Source organism: Silurus aristotelis (genome assembly GCF_946808225.1).
Source record: "Silurus aristotelis genome assembly, chromosome: 13".
Taxonomy (NCBI): domain Eukaryota; kingdom Metazoa; phylum Chordata; class Actinopteri; order Siluriformes; family Siluridae; genus Silurus; species Silurus aristotelis.
Genome location: NC_139586.1, coordinates 849,999 through 869,679, shown reverse-complemented (window position 1 = coordinate 869,679; position 19,681 = coordinate 849,999). Strand labels below are relative to the sequence as shown.

Here is a 19,681-nt window from a genome sequence, read left to right as displayed (position 1 = left end):
CAAGTGAAAGTAAAGAAGTTTTGGCTCAGACATGTACTTCAGTAAAAAGTAGTTATTACTTCTACCTGTTTTAGCTGTTAACTGGACCTCACATCATATTAGATAGATAGATAGATAGATAGATAGATAGATAGATAGATAGATAGATAGATAGATAGATAGATTGATAGATTGATAGATTGATAGATTGATTGATTCCTGGTGGTTGCTGTGTTCGTAAATAAAACTTCTGGACCTTGTCCACTCTGAAAACATTTCAATTCTGTCCTTTCTGTGTTGGATTATTTTCTTGATTTCCTGGTCTTTAATGAAAGATAACCCCACCGAAAAAAAAAAGGAAAAAGCACTTCTGTGGTACCATGATTTACCAGCAACCAATTTTAATGACCTTTTATTGTTCTGTTTTTAAAAACTTCTTATAATGTTCAATATGAAACTAGAGGTAAGAATCGAACCAGGAAAGTCTTTCATCATAGATCACTAATGGCATTACTTCAAAACCCAAAACTTTGTTAGACATGTAAATAAGCAGGAAAGACAGAGACAAAGACAAAGAGACACAGACACAGCTTTAGAAAGAGTGAGAAACAAATAGAGAGACAGCAAGAGAGAGACATATACAGTGAGACAGAGACATTTACTAAAAGAGACACAGAGACAATTAGATCGAGAAAATAGAGAGACAAAGATAGCGAGATACAGCCGCTTCCTGTTTGAAGTGTTTATCCCGAGCGACTCTTAATGATCTCATTTACTAAATGAGCAGTAGTGAGTTAAGTGCTTGCTCAGGTGCCCAAAACTGGCAGCTTGGAGGTGTTAAACATGTATCATATTTACAGCATGTGATATGTATGTAAGCATATGTACAGTGATTAAATAGAAAGGCTGTATCAGTGCAGAGACGTGTGGACATCATTAAGAGCCTTTGCTATGTTTCCACACGGACAGTTAATGAGGTGATACCGGAGAAACTGCACCTCTTCAAGTCAAGTCGGGAAGCTTATATATATAAAATTATAGACATTTTACAGATTTGAATGATGAATTGTTTTTATCTGTACGATCAATAAAGACAGTAATTTAAGTTTGTGTCGACATTATGAGGGAAAAACCCACAAAACGCCACCTAGAGGGTAAATTGTGTAAAACATGGCGGATTTGGTGTTTGATTTGAGACTTGGCGCAGAAATAAAACAAAAGTTTACTGATTAAAAGTATTTTTATCTGGAGTTTATTTATTTATTTTATATCTAAGAAAAGACGTCGTGGATAAACGTATTTTTTGCCGAAGGTTTTAATTGCGCCTCTTTTTTATTTAGTTATTTATTTATGTATTTACATTTTCTATAAAAATGGTGAAACAGAAATGCGCTGAATTGATAGCGTTAATAAAATTTAGTGCCGTTTACAATCATTTTAATTTTGACAGCCAAATATACATATATATACATACATACATACATATATACATACATACATACATACATACATATATACATACATACATACATACATATATACATACATACATACATACATACATACATACATACATACATATATACATACATACATACATACATATATACATACATACATACATATATACATACATAATGTCGACACAAACTTAAATTACTGTCTTTATTGATCGTACAAATAAAAACAATTCATCATTCAAATCTGTAAAATGTCTATAATTTTCTACATATAAGCTTCCTGACTTGACTTAAAGAGGTGCAGTTTCTCCAGTATCACCTCATTAACTGTCCGTGTGGAAACATAGCAAAGGTCTCTTAACTATAGAAAAACCAAGAGTCCAATAAGCAAAGCCTTGTTTGTCACCCCTCTGGTAGTGTAGTGGTTAGTGATGCGGTCTCTGCTATCTGACTCACCCGGTTCAATTCCTACCTCTTAGCTTTCCTTTCAATTGTTTAAAAAGTTTTATAAAAGAACCAAAAAAGGTCCTAAAAATCAGGTTCTTGCAGGAGATCCTGTGGCTCAATTGGAAGAGCTTTACCTCTGGGTTGAGAGGTTGCTGGTTCAAACCCCAGCCAGGACTCAAAGTTAAGAGTGTGGAAGGTTCCGGTGACTGTAGTGATGAAGGTGTCAGAAATGGCTGCGTGGAAGGTCGGATGTGGACGGTTTTAGAGGGCATATCCTGAACCAGGGGGGCAACATTCAGGCGTCTGGCAGCTGAGAAGCTGAAAACAGGGGGTTATGAAGCAGAAACATCCAAAAAAGTATGGGCTTGGCTGGAGCCTTTTTCCCCCTAAATGCAAAACATTTATTTTCTCTGAGGCTGAACCCAGCAGGTCTTCACAGCCTTTGTTCAGTCACCCACTCCATTGTTTTCCACACAACTTACCCAGTGTGGGGACAAGCCAGATTTGAACCAGCAACCTCTGAGCTCAGAGGCAAGGCTTTTACCACAAAGCCATGAAGTCCCACAACTCACCTTCTTTTTTTGGAGGTTTATCCTTCGTTTCATGCTTCAAAGCAAGAAATTCAGACCAGAAAGAAACACAGAAAGCAGGATTCGAACCCTGAACCCCACCAACAGCAAAATACCAGTCTCAACCCACTGAACCATCTGGAAGGACAGGCTGCAATAATTGTTTAGAGCAGGTCTATCTTTTTTTTTCAACCCATCAACACAAGAATATAATGCTAAAGACAGACTTAGGAAGCAAACCCATATCGTGACTAGCAGGGACAATGCAGGATTTGAACCCTGATTCACACCATTAGCGAGGCACCAGCATTAACCCACTGAACCATAAGCTGGGAAGCTTATTTAGAGCAGGTCTATCTTTCTTTTTAACCCATCAAAACAAGAATATGAAGATGTAGGTATCAGGAATTTAACCTACCTCATGACTAGCAGACAGAAAGCCAGGTTTGAACCCTGACCACCAACATTAGTAAAGTACCAGCCTTAACCCACTAAGCCATCAGGAAAAAACAGGATGGGAAGCTTGATTAGAGCAGGTCTATCTTTCTTTTCAAACCATCAACACAAGAATTTAACGCTAAAGAAAGATGTAGGAAGCGAATACAGATGTAAGTAGCACAAGTTGATCCCACATTGTAAATAGCAGGAAAATAGCAGGATTTGAACCCTGATCCCACCACCAGCGAAACACCCACGTTAACTCGTTGAACCATCGGTGAGGACAGGCTGGGAAGCTTGTTTAGAGCAGGTCTAACTTTCTTTTCAACCCATTAAAAACAAAAATATATCGCTAAAGAAAGATGTAGGAAGTGAATCCTGATCGTGACTGGCAGGCAGAAAGCAGGATTTGAACCCTGAACCCCACCAAAAGCACGACACCTGATTTAACCCACTGGACCATCAGAGAAGACAGGCCAGGAAGTTTGTTTAGAGCAGGTCTATCTACCTTTAAACCATCAACACAAGAATATAAAGCTAAAGAAAGCTTTAGGAAGCAGGAACATAACCCACATCACAACTAGCAGGATTCAAACCCTGATCCTCACCATCAGCGAGGCACCAGCCTTAACCCACTGAACCATGGAAGAGATCAGACTGGGATGCATGTTTAGATGAGGCACAAGCCTTAACCCACTGAGCTACCACAGAAGTGCTTTTGTTTTTTTCTTTTTTTTTTTGGTGGGGTTATCTTTCATTAAAGACCAGGAAATTAATCCAACACAGAAAGGACAGAATTGAAATGTTTTCAGAGTGGACAAGGTCCAGAAGTTTTATTTACCAACACAGCAACCACCAGCTCGAGCAGGAATCAAACTCTCAAACTCATCCTCGTGGTGACCCTGACATTAACCCACTAGGCTATCACATCTATCTATCACATCTTTCCATCTATCACATCTATCACATCTATCTATCTATCTATCTATCTATCTATCTATCTATCTATCTATCTATCTATCTATCTATCTATCTATCTATCTATCTATCTATCTATCTATCTATCTATCTATCTATCTATCTATCTATCTATCTATCTATCTATCTAATATGATGTGAGGTCCAGTTAACAGCTAAAACAGGTAGAAGTAATAACTACTTTTTACTGAAGTACATGTCTGAGCCAAAACTTCTTTACTTTCACTTGAGTAAAAAAGTATAATCAGTACTTCAACTTTTACCCGAGTATTTTAAACCATGAGGATCTGTACTTCTACTTAAGTAAAGGATGTGTGTACTTTTGTCACCTCTGGTTAATACAAAACGTTCTCAGTCATGTTCTCATCACTGACTCCCTCTGTCTCATCCACATTAACCCCAAACTTCTTACTGCCTTCTGCCTGCTGATTCTTATCTCCATAAACTAGTCTACATCTGTGGTGAGTGAGGGTCAGGACTTTATACACCAGCGGATTGAAAAAGACGCGCAGTAACAGGAAATCAGTTGTTCAGCTGAAATCGGCGCACAGTGAAAATAAAAAATATATTTCACCAAATCAATGAATTAAAATTAAAGTAACGAGCCGGTTTTGAAAATGTAAGAAGTAAAAAGTACAGATATTTGTGTAAAGATTTAATGAGTAAAAGTAAAAAGTTATATAAGTTATATAAAGTTAATAAAAACTGATACCAGAAAAATCTAAACTACAGTAACGAAGTATTTGTACTACGTTACTTCCCTCCTCTATTTGGACATGTCTCAGTCTTGAGATTTGTTATTTCTCAATATAATGTTTCGAAACTTTGTTTTATAATCACAAAGTATTTGCATAGATTAATTATTTATAGAAGTAAAGACTTTGGATCGAAGGTTTGGTTATTGTTCTTGATTGCGCCTCGATCTTGACAAATGAGTTTTTATTAAGCGCTCCCTCACGCTGATTGTATTATTCCATAGCTACAGCTTCACTGTGCAAATATTTCCAACAGTGTTCACACTGACATCCATAGACTGACTCTTGTCTTCTCAGACGGCTTGTTGGTCCAAGTAACCATGGAAACCATGCTGGATTTACGGCGAGCTCTACGAGACATGCGAGACTTCACCCTGACTTGCGGAAAACTCCACCAATCGGAGCGGCAGGAATACGTGCACATCCGGTGGCAGGACGAAGAGCCACATTTCAATAAAGGGTGAGATTTGTTTGCATAGTCAAGCTTTTCCTTAACCATGATACAGGTTTCAGCTGATAACTAATCAAATAATCGCAGTTATTGTTTAATTATGAACATTTATTGCACTGTGTTCATTCTTTCACTCAACTCTGTTCTGACTCACAGTATCATCAGCCCTATCGATGGAAAATCTATGGAATCCATTACCTGTATAAAGGCCCACCAGAGATTAGAGTATCGAACCAGTGGGAAGGTCATACGTTGGACGGAGGTACACACACACACACACACACACACACACACACACACACACACACACTGTTTGATAGCATTGAGTGTAAAAAAAAATTTAAGTGTAGTGAATTGACCTTTATTTCGACTCCACAGGTGTTCTTTCTTCAGAAGGAGGAGCCGAGTAACGGCCCAAACACTTACACCAATCATAACCGTCTGACAGAGCGTCTGGCCCGAGCGTTCTGTCTGGCACTGTGCAATTCCCTGAGCCTGCTGAAAGAGGATGGGATGACCAAATTAGCACTGCGGGTCACCTTGGATGGACAGAAGGTAGAGCAGGCTGTTGCAGAATTCATGCTGTATTTATTGTATGTTGTGTAAATAAAAATATGATGTTTGATTGGTCTAATAAAATTGCAGGTTGCGAAAATTAACTATTATTTATTAATGGAAATGATGACATGATGCACTATATTGCCAAAAGTTTGCAGACACCTGGACATAAATACGGTATGTGCTTTCCATCCATCGCGTTCCACATTTGGTACCAATTTGCTCTTGTAGTTCCCTCCACTCTTCCAGGAAGATGTTCCACTAGATTTTGGAGTGTGCTTGTGGACATTTGTGTTCGTTAGCTACTAGCGTGTTAGTGAAGTCAGGTACTGATGTAGGTGAGGTGAGGAGGCCTGATGTGCAGTCAGCTTTCGCATTCATTTTAAAGATGTTCAGCAGGGTTGAGATTTGAGCTCTCCAAACCGTGTAGAGCAGATCTTCATGGAGCTTGTTTTGTGCACAGGTTTGGGTTTCCAAAGACAATTGTGTGCCTCCAGCTTTGTAACAGTTTGGAGAAGAACCACATATGATAGAAAAAGGGCAGGTGTCCCTGCTTTTGTTCATATAGTGTAGGTCATTATGTTTGTTTAAAATTAAATCAATCCTTTTCACTTTGTCAATTAGACAAAAACTTCATCTCCAGAGAAGATGGTGATGAAGAAACAACTCTGAGATGACCTCGAGAGGAACCAGACTCTAAACTGGAGCTTTTTTGGGTTTGCGGTGTTTAAAATGTGTCTGTGTGCGTTGTGTGTGTTTCAGATGGAGTTCCTCGTGGGCAGTAACGGACAGCCTCTGCCTCTGCACTACCAGGACACACTAAACCAGTCCCTGAGTGCGGTCGTGGTGAGCGTGTGCCAACGTCACGGACACACAGCCCTTCAGCTCGAGCTCATCTTTTACATTCTAGAGGACATTGCGTAGAGGTCACCTGCTGAAACCTTCATCATAAAGCCAACGGGCCGTGCTGCTGGATTCCACGGACCTTCTCATGTACACTTCAGACACTGGACATTACAGCGGGGAAACGATGTATGTTTATAATATATATAATAACCCCGATTTCTCACCGATCCGTCCTGTTTCAGCTCTTCGTGATGGTGCCATAGATTTGGATTTTGGTCAAAAAAAAAAAAAAGCGTGCAGCTGCTTTGTAGAGAAGTAGACAGCGTTTTTACGTTTCAGGTGCCCGATACGGTGTCGCCTACATCGCATGCTCGATCACAGCGTGACCAGAAGCGAAGCAGAAACCCGGGCCGACGCGAATTCGCATGATTTTCATTTTGCTTTCGGTCTTCCGTAGATAACAGTTCAGTCTGAGCGAATCTCTTGTGGCGATCCAGATGCAGGTGTGTAGATACGCAGGCTCCTTCCTTGTGCGTCACTGTACAAACACCATTATCTGCAGCGCCTAGACACACAGCAGGTTCCACTTTCTCCGGTGCATATGAAAATAATGGCGGATGAAGGCGGCTTGACCTTTGACCTACATTTCCCCGCACGGACATGGAGCGACAAGACTTGATTAGAGGAACATTTCTTTTTCTCCATTGAGTTTTTTTTTCCTTTTCTTTTCTGTTACTGAGTGTACTTTTGTCTTTTTTTTGTTCTTTCTTGGTCTCCGTCCCCCCCACCCCCCGAAGTAGGTTGCACATTATCATCTCCACAGCTCCTTTGAGCAGCAAAAAAAAAAAAAAAAAAAAAAAAGAGAGAGAATGGAGTTCTTGTTGTCATCCTACATGTTTGACATAACTGAGATTACTGAAGAATCTGAAAGCATGCAGTGGCGACACTCCAAGACAATGAGATGTTGCTCAACCAACTAATTAAAAAAAAAAAAAAAAGCCCTGCAGCAGACAAACACAACTAACAATCACTTCTGAATAATCACACCTTATCAAAGAATTGTGTAAAAAAAAAAGAAAAAAAAATCAATGTACATACTGTTTGAGGACGTGTAAAGAAATCCCTGTAAGATGTTATGCAAATACGAGAAAAATACTACTAATAAAAAGAAATTATAACAATCATGAAACGTCATTTTAAAGTGGAATTTATTTTGATATTTTCAAGTCAATATAATTCAGTAACAAAACGAAACGAACAAAAAAACTAAACGTAGAACCTTCTCCGTCCCATTAGTTCTGACAGTAAAGTAAACCTACAGTATTTACAGCTGGAGCTCAGGTTGTCTTAAGAGAAATGTACAGTGCCGTGTGGGAGTCCGAGGAGTGCGTTCACTCATGACAAGGTGAGCACCATCATCAGTGAAGAACACAACCAGTCATTAAATCTCTTCTCTTCATATTATTGTGCTCGGAATTTGTTTTTTTCTATAGATTAACAATTCAAATTAATAACAATCATCAAAAAAACAAACAGGGATCCCAGATTTATTCATCTCCCCATGTATTTGTGCATCATAAAACTGCGAAATAAACAAAAAAAAAAAAAAAAAAAAAAAAGTCCCAAAACACTCTTTGGAATCCATGGCGTTTTTAAATGCAGGCACTCGCGGTCATTCGTTTTGGACGTTCTTCTCTCTCGGACGTTAGGCTTTCTTCATCTTACCGTTCTCGTAATGCTTCTTGCCGTTGGACAAGCCGTTCTCGTGATGGACGCCGTTGCCGTTGGCCAGTAGCGAGGCTCCGTTCGGGACGCTGATGCCGCCGTTGATGCTCGACTTGCCTTTTTTGGGCTGTTCGGTACTTTTGGGCAGCCTCTTGCCCTTCACGTAGGCTTGGTACCAGAAGTTGGAGAAGAGAATGAAGAAGAAGGTGCCATACACCCAGATGAGGTTGAGGAACACTGGCACCTGGTAATCACAGCTGGTCAAGAAGTAATACTGCGTGGCGTGAAGGGACACCAGGACGAACTGCACCTGTGAGAGGATACGATTTGGTCACGTGTACGGAAACGACCTGCGTCATGTTAATGAAAAAAACTCTTCACTACCACCAGGAACAAGACCCTGAAAACCCTTTATAAATGCTGTCTGACCTCATTTCTGGTTTCCATATTAGGAAGAATGGCATTTAAAACCCACCGGCATGCTTCGCACAAAACTACACCCGCACCGCATCTTCGGTTTTAAAGAGAAGTACTTTTTCCTCATCCTCTTTCTCTTCCCCATTTCAGCTTTCGTTCTTGTGCTCTATTTATTGCACTTTTATTCAGTAAGCAGCCAATAAAAATGTCTCCATTTCTAAAATCGCCCTAAATCACCTGCTGCATAAGTATTGGGACACCCGATTTTCCCCTCAAGTGTTTGCACAAACAATATGTCTCGAATGTCTTTGGATGAACTTTTCCCTGCATGACCATGTCCCCGTGCACAAAACCAGCTCTATGAAGATCTCCTGCTATAGAGATCCAACACTTGGGGTGATTGTGAAAGCTGACTGCACCCCAGAAACCCATTCCGGTTGTTCTAACAGATAAATTAGCACATACTAATCTTTTGCTCAGGTGTCCACAGACTTGTCTATATAATGTATGAGAAGAATTTATCAGATGTTCGTGAAAAAATTACCAGCTGTATGGCCGTCATGTATTTCTTCCACCAGAGGTATTTCTGGAATCGTGGTCCTGCAGCAGAGAGGCCATAGTAGAAGTACATGATCACATGGACCACGGAGTTGATCATGGCATGAAACGAGCCCATTCCACCTGCACAGACATCCAGAAGGTCATATACTGTACACTGTTACCACTAAAAACCAACATTCAACCATCCTGAAGCACTCACCAGGAGCAATGCTGACGCCCCACCACCAGGTCCAGGGCATGAAAGAGTGGTGGAAGATGTGCAGGAACGTAATCTGACCGTGTTTCTTACGCAGCACAAAAAACACCTAAACAAACCGCAAGCAGATTGAATGAGGAAATGCTCGAGATCTTTTCTAGGAGTTACGTCTACACGTATGAAAACGCCGTACCGTATCAAAGAGCTCGATGAACTTCGAGAAGAGGAACAACCAGGCCACTCGGACCATCTACAGATTAAAAAGTCCTTTAATACACGCAATTATATACATAAAAAAAAAAAAAAACAATGAGACGATAGAGACCAGATCTGACCCGGAGTCCCTGAGGGCTGTCGGAGTAATCGCAGGGGTCACACCTCCACGTGTATGTTGTAGCCCATCCTGACATCAGGAACTAGACAATGCAAAGGGATAATTTTAAAACCTTGTCGTTATGATCGTTGCGTTCGAGCAGGATGGAGCTGATCTCAGCGACCTGCACAATATGCAAACCAGAATTTCATCAAATCAAGATTTTTTTTGCATTGCATCACGTTTCACGTGTTTACACTCGTTTATAAAATCACTGCGATTCCTGATTGATCGAGATCGCCCCGAAATCGTGAGTGAAATTCATTTCAATTTATTGTGCAGCTTTTCAACCTCCTCAGCTGCATCGGGTTTTTATTGGTGCTCTCATGCTCGGGTTTCCTCCTGCCTCCCCCATAAACACAGCAAGATCAAACACCCCTAGTTATGAGTGTGTGTGTGTGTGTGTGTGTGTGTGTGTGTGTGTGTGTGTGTGTGTGTGTGTGTGTGTTTTCCTGCCTCATGCCCAGTGTAACCGGGACGCGCTCTGGATCCACTGGATAAAACGGGTAATTAAGGGAATGTAGGCGGAAGTATAGACGAGATGATTAGAATAATGGGAAGCACTTCATGCTGTATGTTCGAGACGATGGTTTCAGCCAGTTCAGCACTTTTTATAGAGAAAAACGAGGATTTGAGGATGTAGTGAGCCAGTAATGGCAGCGTCCAGTTGGAAAAAACTAAAATATGACAAATTCTAACCTAAATATCATTCACAAGCCGCTTATTAAGCATTAACTGCAATGTGAGGCAGGGGATTAAATACATCAGTATGTGGACTGAGAGGTCCAGTCCTTTGTCTCACCTCATATACAATGAAGATAGACAGAAAAACCAAGCAAAAGTTGTAGACGATCATGAGCCCTTTCAGCTCGAAGGGTTTGCGTTTGGCCATTAATCGAGGGCCCGCGTACAGTACGAAGAAGAGATAGCCGAGCAGAATGGCCGACATGCTGACGGGACTCTCCATCAGCAGGTATCCGCTCAGCCGGGGGTCTGGAGGTGAGGGAAAAAAAAACACACACCAAAAGCAAAAATTCAGACTTTGTTCACGTCACCAAGCAAATCCGATTTAGTCTTTAAATCCGAGTGGCCACACTGCGAATTTTCATCAAACCAATCAGATTTCTTTGTTCGGTCTGGAATCGGATTTGCTCGCGTGTTTTAATTCTCTCGTTTAGAAATGAGAGTCCATTTTTCAAGAACGAAACAATGAGACGTTTCCTTTTATAGATTGAATCCGTAATGGGACACGTACCTCTTATTTTTAAGAGTTTGTCATACATGTCCAGCACTCTGTCTCGGGCCGTCTCCAGCATTTTCGCAGACGTCTGAAGTACCTCGGGCTAGTGCAAAATCTGTGGAAAACCCATTCCCACTGTTAATTACATTTTTATTCAATTCCAAGAAATAAATAAAACACACACTAAATGGATTCAGTAACGAAGAGTAAATGATAATAATAATTGACGCGCATGGTGCAGACACGTGACGCCTGAGTGAGCGAAAGAAATAATAAGTAGTGGCTCGGCTCTCAGCCACATCCCTCCTTCGTATAAACATCCCTTTCTTTCTTCCTCTCGCCAGACATGGTCTGATGATGAAAGGGAGGAGTTACAGATAGGGAAGAAGAAGGGCGGTGCACAGCTTGAGGACAAATATGGCCTGGCTTTCATTCACACACACACACACACACACACACACACACACACACACACACACACACACACACACACACACACACACACACACACACACACACACACACACACACAAATGTCAGAAATGAACTTGGATGCATTATTACTTTATAAAACACACAGTGAAGTATAAAAGGTCGTCCTTATCACGCTGACTGAGTCACAGCCATGTTTTAGGTAAACAGAGGAGAGATGCAGGTGTGGCTGTGAGGAGAAAAATCACTGAGTGATGGGTGGAAAGAAAATGTGTGTCCAAAATATGTAGTGGAACGAACACTCGATGTCAGCAGATGTGGTCTACAGAGTCCACCCTTGTAAAGCCACATACCACAAACTCCTACACCCACCACCACCACCACCACCTCCACCATTCCAACTCTCTGCATTGAAATGATCATCTCCAAAGTTTAACTCCGTTAATTCCGTTTCCAGAGTTCTCCGTTTCCAGAGTTCTCCGTTTCCAGAGTTCTCCGTTTCCAGAGTTCTCCGTGTCCACAAATTACACAGGAAGAAAAAAAACCCTCAATTGATCTAGAATCAGGTAAAAACCTCTAACCTCGTGCTGCTCCTAAATACATATCGATGTAGTATTGTTGCACAATTTCTGCTCGTGAACTGACTTCGGTTATGACCTTGAGGAGCGACGATATCACGCCAACGTGGATTTCTGCTGCGTTTTCGGAACGTGAACCGAAATATAATACTATAATCCTGAGAGATGCGTAAGCTCGTTTGTTGTGTCATTACATAGTAATGATGGGAGGTTTCTGAAGACCTGAACTGCATCATTATCTGGTCCAAAAGATCATCTGGATTGATGCTGGAATCTCTGAAACGAGGCCCACATGACGCCGTTATCGCATTTGTAAAGATGTAAATCTCCCACCAGGCAGCATTTGTTGGCATGAACTTCTTTAACATCGCTCGTGAAGGTTAAAGAACAGCAGCATTCCTCAGCGTTTTATTATTAACTGCGTGTCCTGGTTTCACAAGGAAACCGTATTGACTTACGACGAGATTGACCCAATAACATCAGGGGGACAAAAGAAAAGCCCACAATATCCACCCATGTGTAAGTGATCTCGAGGGTGTGAACGCTTTAGCGCTACGTAACGTTGGGCGATCGTGATCACAGTTTATGCCCACCTTAAATTCTTTAGCACGTTTCAGGCTTCTTGCGAACTCTAGCAGAGTTTTTCGGACACGAGTTTGATCGCTACGTGCATCGCTCGGTCCGATCTCGTACACAATCAGATACGAAACGCGTGGTGGTTTGACATCTCATCCTGAGAGACAACGATCGCAGAAAGATTTGAGATTCACACTGTGGGTAAGAACTCCTGTTACACAACAGGGTTGCGAAAACCCACAGCGTCCACGTGTAGAACGTGGATCTTATATTCACGCTCACAGATGTCTGGGTAGATCATATGACACGTGTGTCAGTGAAGCCAAAATGTTAGTAAATTCATGTTAAGATCGTTGCGATATACTTTAAGCATCTTGAGTTCCTGTAGCACACTAAAGGATTAAAGGTGATATTGTGACTTCAGTCCGAGATTGTTTTTGGTTCACGCCAGCTTATGTGTAGTTAATACATCGTGAACGAGTCCCTCAACCCTCTCAGTCCTGCCGGTTTTGAATTCACCAGCAGGCGTGAAATGACACACCAGAGACGGAGTAACTCCCTCGGTCGCATGGCCGTCATGTGATTACAGTCCATCACGGCACAACAAATAACAACATCTCCACAGACAGCTGTAATGAGAAAACCCTCAGCGTTTCCTAACCTACAATCGTCTGAACTTCAAGTCGGAGCATGATTACTAGAGCCAAAGCCCAAAATAAGGGGCGAGGCTCAGACTAAGTCACGAGCATCCTGCCAATGAATCATGCAGTGGAAAAAAAAAAAGGAAAAGGAAAAAAAAAAGGGTTTGGAGTTAATGATGAACAGAGGGAGGGGGTGGAAATCCCTGAGTATTGAAGCAACAAGGCAAACACTCCGACCGGCATCTGTTAACGGGGTGTGTTCACTTCAAAGCTCTGCGATCACCTTTCTAGCAAACACAGCAGGATCCAGAACACAGTCGACCAAACCCAGGCCATGACTCTACATAACTCTGTGCTTCAGTTCTAGTTTTAGAAGTGCGCTGTATCAGGAAGTGTTGCGAGAACCTCCGTCAGGCGTTTCACCGTGGTCGGAGAACGTTTTACTAACCTTTAAGCTTCCACAAAGAGGCTGCTGCGGAGACTCCGAGTTCTACTGCTCCCCCAGGTTAGATGTAATACACGGCCTGAACGGTTACACAGAGTGCTGGAAGAGAGAGAGAGAGAGAGAGATAGAGAGAGAGAAAGAGAGAAAGGAGAAGTTGAGAGAGGGAGAGGAAAAAAGTGAGATTCAACAGGGTGACTGGTACCGCTGGCCTCTGAAACTCCGCCCTCCCTGACTCACCCCGTAGATGAATAACTGCCTCAGAGAGAGCGAGAGAGAGAGAGAGAGGGAGCGCGAGAGAGGGAGGAAGCAACTATGTGTATGCACAAGGAGCAGGAAAAGTCCTACTTTGCAACTTTTTTTTTCCAACCAGAAAAAAGTGGAGTCCTAATAACAACTTGGCCTAAATAGACGTGCCTCAAACCTCCCACCTCGGTGTCCGTCCTCCCATCGCTAAACCGAGAACCGTGGCCTGACCTGCACCGCTCGCGTTCACCCACGAGGATTATTCGCCAGCGCAGGGCAAGAAATCAGTAGTCGCTCTGTTATCATGAAGGGGCCTATTGTTCTGCACCGGCAACACAGAAACACACCCTCGTACACAAAGCAACATCCAGAGTCCCACGCAAGTCTCTAGAAACACAAAGCTGCCCTCGAAACATGCCGGTTAATACGCCAGAACCTGGATTTAAACGCATTAAACATCGAACACTACCATGTCCCCATAAGAACCTCCAGAGTGAGACATGGTCCTGATAATGCAGTGAACCGGAACATTACACATACACACTCGCCTGTAATAACCATTAAAGAAGGAAGCCGATCGCCATCGTGGAGACACGGCGGTCATGTGATCGACAGGTTAGCGTTAGTGCTAGCACGCTGGATTTCTTTACACGTTTGAGCTTGCGATTATCTTTTACGACCTTGAAGGCAAACAGAACACATCACTAATGGCACAAGTCCAAATCTTTGGGAAAAGTGACCTTTGGCTGTGTGTGGTGTTGTGAAGGAGCTCGAGAGGCTTCAGTAGATAAAGAAAGAACTACTTTTTTTTTTTTGCCTGAGGGACGGCGCAGATCCAACAAAGAGTTCAAAGGTCTACCTAATACAATTTTAAGTGTCCCAGTTAACTGAAAGCCCTCAGTGATGAGGGTACGGAGTGTTCCGTATCCAGCGAGACGCATTTACCTTTATTGTACAAACAGCACTGTTTCTTAGGCAGCCAGAGCCTGTTGGACCAGTCGCTCTACCTCTAGTGGATAAACAAGTCAGATAGATAGAAGAAGAGATTGACAGAGAGAGAGAGAGAGAGAGGGCAAGACAGATGTTTCCTTCTTTCCAACCCCACCTTACCTACAAGCAAAATCAGCCATGCAAAGGCCTCTGTCTTTATCGCCTTCTCCTCCACGTTACACTCGATAAAATGCAAAACATGCAAACCGCCTCGAGTATTGATGTGAAGAAAAGAAACTCTTCTGTCCCCGGGATATTCTGGAACTTCATCTCACCTCGACACTATTGTGCCTTTGAACGACGTTCTCCTTTGTGCTGCTACACGAGAGAACGCCCCGATTTTAGCGATTTGTAATACGTTTAAACCGAGTGCACTTTCTAACCCGTTGGCCCGAGTCATAGTTTGAACTTATTCCGTCTGGGTTTTATATCATAGAGCAGAAAATACGAGGCAGGGGGTCACGTGAGAGGGGATTCTGACGTACAAAAAGAAGAAAAAAAAACCTGACTGTGTATCATTCTCCAGTTTATGCGGTTATCTAAATCAGCCAATCAGATTACAGCAGCAAAATGCTTGAAACCCTCTCTGGATTGAGTAAATGCTGAAAAACGGTCTCAGAAGAAATCTAAATCATGTACCAACGCCCCAGAAGACCACGTCTCCACGTCAGGTTTGCTCCTTCTTAGACCAGGGATTGGACTTCTTCATTCAGACAGAACAGTTGAAGAATTCAGAAAAATGGAACCCATCCCAACCTTTTCTGGTTATTGGAACCCATTCTTCTGTGATCTTTCTCAGAGAAGAAGATCTTTCTGCAGGCAGGACGGACTTTTACTCCACCCTAGAAACCTGTGATGTTCATATAATAATCCCTGGAGGTCAGCAGTTCACCCAGTAGTCACCGAGATCACATTTTCTCAGCGGTGGACGAAGTAGACAAACAATGTAGTAGCGTTAAAGTAGATCCACTCAATAAAATGTGACTCCAGTAAAAGTGTCCCTTTAAACTGTCACTTGAGTAAAAGTACAAAAGTTTTTGCCTTTAAATGAGTATTCAAAAGTACTGATTTATTATAACTGTAAATGTTCCTATGATAATTTTTATCACAAGAGTCTTTATTTTAACTCAGTCATGTGACTCTTAGCACACTGATCTATTAATAGAATGATATTTATGAGTCAAACACTGATTGATTTCTATTACAATTACCTTCTTTTCAACTACTTCAATAAAAACGTGTAATTGGGGTCACGTGTGTTGTGGCGAGTTCCAGTCTGGAGTTTCATCATCATTTACTCCGCTCTAAAATGTTCTGCTTGATGTTGAACTGATGCTGAACTGGACGTCGGTGATCAGTAGATGCACCAAGCGCCGACCGGAACACGTGTAAAACAGACCCCGATTGGTGACTCGCCGCGTGTTTCACCAGTTACGTTTTTATCCTCATAAATAAAAAGGAACATGTTTTCACAAAACGTAGTTGAGTAAATTGTCAGATATTTGACTTTGAAATGTAGAGAATTTAAAGTAAAAATCTCCCAAATGGAAACACTTCAAAGTAAAAGTACAGAAACGTGTAAAAGCTTAAGTACAGGAACGTATTACATTTACTTCCTGACAGAAATGGAGACGCTCAGGAGGAATGAGTTTAGATGTTCCCATAGTCCGAAGCGTTGTACGATACTGAACATGTGGTGATCGATAAATATTACGGGGTATATCGCCATGGCGACATGATGCACTCATTTTTAACCAGATGACACACAATGTCTTTATGAAAAAGTGATGCTGTAATTTTTTCTCGTAATACTCCGCCATTTGTCGATTTGCAAAAATGGGATATTTACTTTCTTTTATTTCTAAATTCCTGCATTTAAATCTCCAACGAGTCGAGTTCCACATGACGACGGTTCGATCACGTACACTTTGCAGCTTCAAGGCATTACATGAGCAACTAAAAAACTTTCTGCATTGTTACGGGTAATAAAAAAAAACTGAAAAACTTGCTCGACGGAAGGTTGCATCGCTCAACACGCCGGCCTTGAGCTTGTGTCCAGAGGCCCACCCTTACACCATCATTCCTTCTGAGGGTTCGACATATTGGATTTCTTTCCAAATTTATAAAATAAAAATAAAAACCCTACAAACGCTTTGTGATTTGTTCACTATTAGGTGCAATTTTTTTTATATAATCTGATAACTTCAAGTAAAAAAAATAAGGGTTTAACAAAACATCCATCTCATCTTCATCTGATGGGAAGACGTTACAGATAAACAAGAACTTCTTCAACCTGAGGCATGATTTTGCAATGTATAGCGGCTGAGTCGGATTCCGATACAGCAAACGGGTTTGAAAATTGTTTCTATGTTCAACACGGTTCTGAAGCAGGTTACACACACACACACACACACACACACACACACACACACATCTGTGAGAACATCTCAAATTTCATACAAAGCTCCTCTGTGTGCTGCGAAAAACTCTAACTTTCCCATTCTTTCTCTTTCTATGGCCTTCACATGCTAAAGACATAGAAGCGAACACGCAACAGAACATGAAAGGCATCGAAGGTCGTTCAACACCCTGAACGTTTTTGTAAACATACGTATATTCGTCCAGCCATATCTCAGGAGGCCCCAGAGACGTTCTCATCCTCATTTATGTATATTATTCTTTACACGTTCCTAAGCAGGTGTAAGGCATGCGAGGTGTTACCTGTGCGATAATCCCTGACGATTTCACTAGAATTCAGTGGATTGTTCCACTGAGAGAGAGAGAGAGAGAGAGAGAGAGAGAGAGAGAGAGCTGTGTGTGTGACTGCAGGGGGAACAAAGTGCATCTCCATGGTAGCTTTGTTTAAGGAAGGATCGTCTTCTCCAATCTGATAAAAATCACACTCGTGCCGAACTCTAAAAAGAGGTTCCTACTGAAACGAAGCGGAAACGACGGCTGTAACGAGATCGAGGCCTCGACCCGAGTTGTGGACGCCTTTAGTCATCCTTCAGCTATTTGCTGAATGAGTCTGGATGAGTCAGCATGTCCTTTAGTCTGTGGTATGATCGGAATTAACTACAACCATATCGTTTAAATGGGAAACTTACAAGCGAAACCCGGCTCGTAACAATAGAGATGTGAGTGACGGTGAGCTGAAAGTGGACATGCATGAGCGAGAGTCGGAATGCGTCTTCCTGTATTTAAAACATCAAACAAAAACTCACGAGAGAAAGTGATTAGGCTCAAAGTGCACTGTGAGGTTAAGAATTGACAAAGCAGCATTTCTTCGCCTCTTTAATGACCTTTTAATGTGGACAAAAAGAAAACTATTGACCTTTATCCTACATCTAAAGTCAGCGAAAAGCTCAGTGCCTGCCGCCTTCGTCTGATGTAACTTGCGTGTTCCAAATTATTTTATCATGCCTCCATTAAGCGATAAATGTTTTTATTATTATTTTTTAGATGACTCGATGGCTATATAAAGCTTAACAACGTGTCATCCAAAGAAACCTCGCAAACGTCCCCTCCTACACTGCAGAGGTACTGTACATGTAGTTAGGAACGCTCCAGAGAGGTGAGTTAGAGGTCACCAGCTCAACTCCGACAGGTGAGACATTCCTGAGCCCAAAGCAAAGTTGTTAATATTCTTTAACAACAATCACACACATTTTCTAATACAAACATTTACTCGTTTACTTCTGCTAATCTGAATTGATAAAGAAAAGATCACGAAACTTTAGGAATTTCACTTCTATAGTTACTTATAATTATTATTATGGTCTATTTGATGTTTGATACAGATGTTTGGTATAACACGTCTCTGAGTGCAAAAAAAACACTCCGACTTACTTTATCCGCTGAGTTAATTCTTGCTTACCAATGATTTTCAATAAACCTCTTTAAAATAGTTAAAGTTTTGTTGGTTTTTCTGTGTATATTGCTTATTAGAATAAATAGAATTAGTCTGAAGTCAACACATCTCAAAGTCGAACAAATCAGACAAACAGACAAACAGACAGACATGTAGACAGACAGACAGACAGACAGACCAAAAGACAGACAGACAGACAGACAGACAGACAGACAGACAGACAGACCAAAAGACAGACAGACAGACAGACAGACAGATACTAAACAAAAGAAATCAAACACAAATCTCCCATTTTCTCCTTTCCCACATATTGATATTAAAGTATATAAATACAGATAAACCCTGCCATTAGGATCCACCCTCCTTAATGGACTAACCTGTACCATGGCCACTGCTCAGGTGTGTACCGACACCCAACACCAATCGACCGAGTCAAGCGAAACACATATAGCCACGCCCCCACGCAGAGCGCCGATTGGCTGCTCGGGCACGTCACTTTGTTTGTTTTTGAGTCGTGACGTCAAAAAGGGAACGGCACAAAGCGACCGAGTTTTTGGCAGCTAATCAGAAGCGAGCAGGGGCGTGGCCATGACGCCGTACAGCTTCATTCAATGTCACGTTTTCCGGCCAAGTGCGTGTGATGCAACAATCGTGTGTTCGATTCCTCAGTGAAACAGCGACTCAGACAAAGAAATACAAAATACACCAGTGAAACGTCTACACCAAAAACCCCCACTGCTTATACCAGGAGAGAACCAGGAGAGAACCCTACCTGTTCGAGATCAGTCAGAAGGAAGTTCACGCCGCTTCCGCCTCTCTGATCATCAGTGCGTCTGATGGGACCCAACCCTCTCCAGGCTTTAGTTACCGGACAGAGTGGGCGGGGACTAAGCAAAAAAGGGCGGAGCCACT

General features: G+C 41.9%; 2 protein-coding genes across 9 annotated transcripts in view; one reads left to right on the top strand and one right to left on the bottom strand.

Annotated features, from left to right (window-relative positions):
* Positions 1 to 7,752, top strand: part of zfyve9b (zinc finger, FYVE domain containing 9b) — a 17,938-nt gene extending 10,186 nt beyond the window's left edge. For both annotated transcript variants that reach the window (XM_083557871.1, XM_083557872.1), the window contains exons 13-16: positions 4,924 to 5,086; positions 5,234 to 5,339; positions 5,456 to 5,632; positions 6,398 to 7,752. In XM_083557871.1, the coding sequence (XP_083413997.1) occupies positions 4,924 to 5,086; positions 5,234 to 5,339; positions 5,456 to 5,632; positions 6,398 to 6,559 (608 nt within the window). In that variant the 3' untranslated portion in view covers positions 6,560 to 7,752. The remainder of the gene's footprint in view (positions 1 to 4,923; positions 5,087 to 5,233; positions 5,340 to 5,455; positions 5,633 to 6,397) is intronic.
* On the bottom strand, positions 7,673 to 19,681 carry elovl1b (ELOVL fatty acid elongase 1b). Of its 7 annotated transcripts, none has more exons than XM_083557873.1 (9): positions 19,542 to 19,681; positions 13,669 to 13,764; positions 11,009 to 11,108; positions 10,556 to 10,746; positions 9,716 to 9,796; positions 9,574 to 9,630; positions 9,384 to 9,489; positions 9,168 to 9,304; positions 7,673 to 8,516 (listed from the first exon to the last, which is right to left on the bottom strand). In XM_083557873.1, the coding sequence occupies exons 3-9, from the start codon at positions 11,067 to 11,069 to the stop codon at positions 8,187 to 8,189; spliced, it is 963 nt and encodes a 320-aa protein (XP_083413999.1). In that variant the 5' UTR covers positions 11,070 to 11,108; positions 13,669 to 13,764; positions 19,542 to 19,681; the 3' UTR covers positions 7,673 to 8,186. The 7 variants fall into 7 exon arrangements, with proteins under 7 accessions (XP_083413999.1, XP_083414001.1, XP_083414002.1 ...); XM_083557875.1 differs by lacking the exon at positions 19,542 to 19,681 and adding an exon at positions 19,147 to 19,237; XM_083557876.1 differs by lacking the exon at positions 13,669 to 13,764.